The sequence below is a fragment of the Sciurus carolinensis genome, chromosome 14 (assembly GCF_902686445.1).
Source record: "Sciurus carolinensis chromosome 14, mSciCar1.2, whole genome shotgun sequence".
Classification (NCBI taxonomy): Eukaryota; Metazoa; Chordata; class Mammalia; order Rodentia; family Sciuridae; genus Sciurus; species Sciurus carolinensis.
The window spans coordinates 35295821-35302586 of NC_062226.1; the positions used below are offsets into that span (position 1 = coordinate 35295821).

General features: G+C 38.3%; 1 protein-coding gene across 1 annotated transcript; it reads left to right on the forward strand.

Moving 5' to 3' along the window:
* The first annotated feature begins 561 nt into the window (after positions 1 to 561).
* On the forward strand, positions 562 to 3954 carry Tomm5 (translocase of outer mitochondrial membrane 5). The gene is made up of 2 exons (XM_047523678.1): positions 562 to 757; positions 3278 to 3954. Exons 1-2 carry the CDS (start codon positions 637 to 639, stop codon positions 3310 to 3312), a joined length of 156 nt encoding a protein of 51 aa, XP_047379634.1. The 5' UTR covers positions 562 to 636; the 3' UTR covers positions 3313 to 3954.
* The last annotated feature ends 2812 nt before the right edge of the window (positions 3955 to 6766 follow it).

Below are 6766 nucleotides of genomic sequence, written 5' to 3' on the forward strand. Positions count from 1 at the left end.
AAAAACCCTGTCTCTGGCAAGTTTCACCAGCTTTGCCTTTCTGTCTTATCACAGAAAAATTCACTCAAGCTTGAAAGACTAGAATTATTAACTAAAATACCGATCACCAGCTTCTGTAGTTTTCAGTATTTGCTAATGTTTCATCTCTCTTCCTCAACACTTTTTTCCCCACCTGAGATATTTTAAGGCACATTTGGGCAAGTTGTTTTCAAGTCTCTGTGCTTCAATTTCTAATTTGGGAAGTAAAGATTATAATATGTAATTCAGGGAGAAGTGCATTGAGTATTCAATAAATGTCAGCTATTACTCAGGGTAGTACCTATGCGCGAGCCCCCTACCGGGAGGCGTGAAACCTCTTTGCAGCGTGGCACTTTTTCGGCTAGTCAGAGGATATTAAAGAAACAACTTGCAGGAACCCGAGGCTCGGTGGCTAAGATTGCTGCCGCCCCCTTCCGGCAGTCCTTCTTCAGATCCGCTGCGGTAGGATGAGAATTGTTCCTCGCAGGCTCCTGTCCCCTTGCGCGGAAACGAGGGGCGGGCACAGGAAGTGGGGTTGGCCAAGTTCCGGGTGCGAGGCGACTAGTAAGGAGGGGAGAGCCGAACGCTGCGGCTGGAAGCTGGTGAGGCAGAGCGGCGATGTTCCGGATCGAGGGCCTCGCGCCGAAGCTGGACCCGGAGGAGATGAAGCGGAAGATGCGTGAGGATGTGATCTCTTCCATACGGAACTTCCTCATCTACGTGGCCCTGTTGCGAGTCAGTAAGTGTCCTCCCGGGCTGTGACCACTAGATCACTTCGCCGACACCGCCCAGCCACCTCTAGTCCTCCAGGCCATTTCGAGGCCTTGGGGAGCTAAGCTGAGCTAAGCCGTCACGGGAAGCAAGAGGCGTGCCCGTCGAAGCGACAGTTTAGAGTCTGCGGGTCTGGGCGGGGGTTCCGAAGCGCACGTGGTGGCCCTGCGCGCGTGGTTAGCTCATCCTCGCTCTCCCAGCCTTAACAGTGAGTTGAAAGAGCTTTAAAGATGATCCTAGAACAACTCTCATTTTGCAGACCCAGAACAGTACCACAGTTAGGGAAATGGCTTGGCCAAGGTCATCCAGCGATTCAGTGAATGGACTTGACCTAGAATCTCTTAACTCAGTGCCAGGTTTCTCTCCTGTAGTGCCGACCTTTGAAATTCAAAAGGTTTTTCTTCCTTGCTGTTTATTTGTACAAAGGGCGAAGTAAAAAATTACTTCTGGGGGAAGGAATGAGGAGAAATAGGAGTTTATAGGATTATTAGAAATAGAAAAATATCTGATCTGTACAGTTGGCCGAAAGTTACTTCCGTTAATTGGTCTTGACAGTGGCTTTCTGAGGGAGGTAGGGCCTAACATTTCTTGTATCCATTTTTGCAAATGACTATTCCATTTTCAGGTGGGACATAAAGCATCAGGGTTACAGTACACTGAATATAAGAACTGGAAGCAGCTTTATAGAGCAGTTCTCTAATTTTATTGGTGTGTTTCCGAAATGACTTTCAGCTGTCACCTCATTGTCAACAGTATCCTTTTCATTGTTACATGTTTGTATATTATTGTCTGGTCTGGATGGAGAGGCAGGGTGGTCAAATCATTGAAGGCCATACAAAGGTCATGCTGTAGAAGGCTCATATTAGGCCTAGTCTGGAACTCATTGAGGATGAGGTCTCCCTTGTTCAGGTGTTTCTTTCATGGGTACTCTTTCCCTGTATTGCTCTCTTTCCCCAGGAGAGGGAGCTTTGGGGATCAGAAACACCCAAATAATCCTGCTTATTCAAGAATTTTTTTTTAACATTTTTTTTTTTTTAGTTGTAGATGGACACAAAACCTGTTATTTGTTTATTTATTTATTTATTTTTTTGTGGTACTGAGGATCGAACCCAGTGCCTCACATGTGCTAGGCAAGCTGAGCTACAATCTGAGCCCTCTCAAGAACTTCTTATAACTCCCAAATGTACTTATTTCCTCTTAACTTTTTGTGTTGTTGACCTAGCTGCCAGTAAAATATTTTCTTCTTAGTGATTTTTGCATTTGATGGTAATGATTTATTATCACATTTTAGGTTGAGTCATAATTTTGTGTATTATATGATACATCCATATTTAAAGTGTACAGTTCAGTGATTTTCTGCATAGTCAACAGTGTGCAGCCATCATTGCAGTCAATTTTAGAAACATTTTCTTTTCTTCTGAAAGAAATACCATGTTCATAATCTGTAACCCCATTTCTCCAGTCCTTGATAACCACTAATTTTCTTTATGGATTTGCCTTTTGTGAATTTTTCCTATAGATGGAATTATACAATATGTAGCCTTTCGTATCTGGCTTATTTCACTTAGCATGTTTTCAAGGTTCATCCAAGTTGCAACTTGTGTCAGAACCTTTTTTGTATTTGAATAAAATCCCATTATGTGAATATACCACATTTTGTTTATCCATTCATCATTTTGTGTGGATGTTTTCCCCCTGATTAAGAATTAGTAGAGAAGGTTGGATGTACTGCAGACTTTGTCAACTTCCAACAGATCTCAGTATCTTCAGTTTAGTAGTAACAATGTTCTAAGTGTGTATATTAAGAAAGAAGTTCATGTGGGCTGGAGTTGTGGCTCAGTGGTACAGAGCTTGCCTAGTATGTGTGAGGCACTGAGTTTGATTCTCAGCACCACATATAAATACAATAAAGATCCGTTGACAACTAAAAAAATATTTTCTAAAAAAAGTTCATCTGTTGACTTTTTGTGGCCACAGCATATTTACACAGGACAGTAATGTCATTTCTTTAGATCTGTATGACCACACTTCATTTTTTAGATATTTCTTTGTACCACATTTTGTTAGACCCTCATAGTAGCTGAATAAGATGCTATGATCTGGAGGGCCTAAGTGATATATAGCTAATCAGAGAGAAAACAAAATAAGTGTCCAACTCTTCTTGTTCTTTACTTCATTGTGGGTTTGGGTTTTTTTTGTTTTGTTTTTTTCTCATACCATCTGCCATCTTTCAAATGAGTCTTTAAAGTGAAAGAACATCAGATTGTTTCCTTTAGAGTATCAGTGAACTTTATAGTAATCATAGTTGAATGACAATGAAATGAACTGCTTTGAAAGGCAGGGAATCGCTTGCTGTGTTTTACAAGGAGAGGCTTGGCTATCATTTAAGAGTTTTTTTCAAAAACATATTGAATTATGTCTTTTCTGTCGTGTAGCCTGGGGATTGAGACCTAGAAACTAATTTCGGGTGGTGTTCTTTTTATTTTAGCTCCATTTATCTTAAAGAAATTGGACAGCATATGAAGATTGGACATCACGTACATATGCATGATACAAAGAACCTGGTTACAGTTTCTCTCCTCCTTCCTGCAAATGAATGGGCCCCAAATGGCGTAAGAGACTCTTTCATTGAATGGACATAAAAATTCTACTTGTTAAAAACAAGTTGGGCTATGGTAACTGACCTTCATAGCTAAAATATACAACTATTTGGAAAGTATGAAAAGACATCTTGTAATTATACTGTGCCCTTATGCTTATGATACTCGACCTCTGTGAATGTTGGTATGATTGTAAATAGTGTCAGACTCCATTTTATTAATTATAAGGGGATTATGTTTGAAATGGCACTGTCTTGTCAGTCATTTCTGTTTACATTTTTACTTCTGTCCAGAGTGTATTTGCGAAGAATCCCTTACAGTTATGTTTCTGAAGTCAGCACCCAACCACAATGACATTTAATCACAGAAGTATTAGTCTATATTTTTAATAAACATAGCAATTAAGAAAATTTGGGTTTTTATTTTTCTTATCCCACTTTCTGCTGAAAACCAACAATCACTGGTGAGATTATTATAATGTGTGATTATTACATGCTGCATTGACTTGAGTTCTTGTTTTGAATTTGATAATTGACTAATCCTAATAAAGTAGTATTAAGTTCTACTGCCAAGCAGTGTTTGTGAAAATAATAGTACTACTTGCTGCTGAGTGCATGCAGTACCACCAAAGGAAAAAAATGCCATATTCTTAAGTCAAATAGTCCTCCAGGTTTGTTGGCAGAAGGGGATAGTCCTCTCAGAAGCAACTGCACTCATCTCTTTTTAGCTAATTGTGTCTAAATAGTATGATGGGATTTTTACTTCATGGTTTTCTGTTACTGGAATTGCCAATTGATTTCTTGATGTATTTTCAGGACTTTATCCCCTTTTATTCATCTTTCACACATTCTTGTCATTTCTTCCTTCCAGAGTACAGTGTAGTATGGTTTTTATTAGATCAGTATCCTTAAAACTCTTAAAGCTGGGTTTCTTTTCCTACACATCTTTTTATTTTTCTGAGGCTTCATTTTTCTGTGAATTTTTCTCTAAATTAATGAAACATTTTGCTATTTATCTAAATTGTACACATTGTTAGTTTCACTGGGCACCCAGCTTCATCTTCCTAAATAAATCTTTCCTGGAGCCATCTGATCTGTCCCAATCCAGACTGATAGCCTTTTGTACCTGATGTATGACTGTAACCTGGGAACTTCTTTCACCTTTATTATGGGAATTCCTTTTCCTCTTGTTCGAATATGAATCTCTTGCTTTCTGTTATCTTTTCTTCATTTATCCCTTTATTTTGATAGAGCCCTTTCTTAATTCAGAGGGTGGCATCGAGGTAAATGTTTTTAAGTCTTGTTGGTCTGAAAATGACTTCATTCTATTCAGATATTTGATAATTTGCTGAATATACAGTTCTAGATTAGAAAGCTTTTTCCTTCAGATTTGAGGTTTCATTATTGCTATTGGGAAATGTGAAACCATGCTGTGCCTGACCTTTTTGTGGGACCTAAGTTTTTTCTTAGAAACAAGAATCTTTTGTTCCTAGTAATTTTTATTCCATGTTGACATACTTTGGTGTGTTTATTTTAATTCACTGTGCTGGGCACTTGCTAAACCAGTTTAAACTTGAAACTTGTATCATTTAGTTCTCATTTTGTCAATTTTTATTGATGATTTCTTCCCGTTATTTTCCCTCCGTCTCTATTTGAAGAAGGATACGACTTTTGATGTTTTCTTTTTCCTCTGTAGTTAGTTTTAACTAAAATTGTTTTTGTTGGTTTTTGCTTGAGGCTGCACTTGGATCTGTGGTTATCCTTGGTTGTATGCTCATATTTAAAAACAGGATACTAACAAATTGATTAGAGATTCTGAATGGGTAGAATTCATTGATGTTGAGCTTTGCCAAAGGACAATCTGTTGGGTCATTTAATTGGTAAAACTTTTATATTCCTCTCTTTAGTTATTTCCTATTGAACTGGCCATTCCTCAGCCAAGACTCTTCCAGTCTCCTAAGTGAAGAATGAACTCCTTGCCAGTATTCTGGCAGTCAACTGAGGGGGAGGGCTGTGGTGAGGCCCAGGGCAGAGGGATGTGTGTGTGTCAATATTCGCTATGTGTTTGCTCATTGAGACTGCATTTTAAATATAGTATATCAACTGAAAGTGCCTGGCTTCCTACAAACGAGACTGTTTACCCATTTCCGAAAAATAACATTTTTTTTCTGACATAAATAGGGATTAAATTTACCTCTAAATTATGCCCATAGCTCTTGTTATTTTTTTATTTTGATACAGGGTCTTGCTAAGTTACTGAGGCTAGCCTAAACTTGGAATCCTCCTGCCTCAGCCTCCACTGTGCCCAGTTAGAAAAGAAACTTCTAATTTGGAGAGTGAACTGGGGAAAGGAGGGTGTTCAGCTGTGTATAGAGTTGCAGAGAGCATCTGATTACTTGGACTTTTAGCCAATACTTGTTTTTGTGTCTACCTGTTCACACTTTACTTCCAGAGACACATGAAGTTACCAGTTCCTGAGCCTTTTAGAATTCTGTGATGTGAATTGAGTTGCTTTTCCTACTACTAGCTCAGACTTCAGTTTCCTTGGGTCTACTCTGTTATTCACTACTTGTCCATTTGTTCTCCAGCTTCTGATTTTTTTGTTGACATTGTCTTGTCTTCTGTCCTTTTCAGTTTATACCTTAAAACGGACAAAAACTTATACTGTCATTTGATAAAATTTCAGGAAGGAGAAATACATAGATGTGCTCAATTCACCATCTTTACCCAGACAGTACATAATTTTTTAATCCTCTCGTTCTGTTTCATGGTTGTCATTTATACCTATTTCTGACTTAGTTGAGAAGGTTCAGTATATAGCTCCATGCTCTTGAATACTGGCTTTAAAGACAGACTGACTTAAAATACTTACGATATGATTGACTTTCAGCAAGTGAACCTCCATAAATTTCATTTCCTTGAACTGTAAAATTAGGATAATAGAAACATCTGTCTACTTCAAAGTATTGTAAGAATTAAATGAGAAAATGCAAGTAGAGCAGTTGGCCCTATTGTTGACATTGGAAAACATTATTAATGGTTGGTGTTTGGTGTAACATGTTTAGAAGTAATTTGTGCTGGCATTTACTGCTTAAACAAGTTCATTCATGTTCCAGATGCTATGAGATAGCATGCTGATCCTCTAATTATATACAGACTTCAAAATTATTATTATTCATTGTTTGAAATCAATCTTAACCAATCATTATTGATGCCATTCAACAGATGGAGAGGTTGAAATTCTGAAAGTTTCTATATGGCTGATAAAATAGCAGCTGGCCAAGGCTTAGGGGATTTTTAATGTTTGCTTGTTATACCCTGTCCTTAGGTGCTTTTTGGTGGGGAGGGGGTGGAAATAAGTATGATTGTTACTCTGGA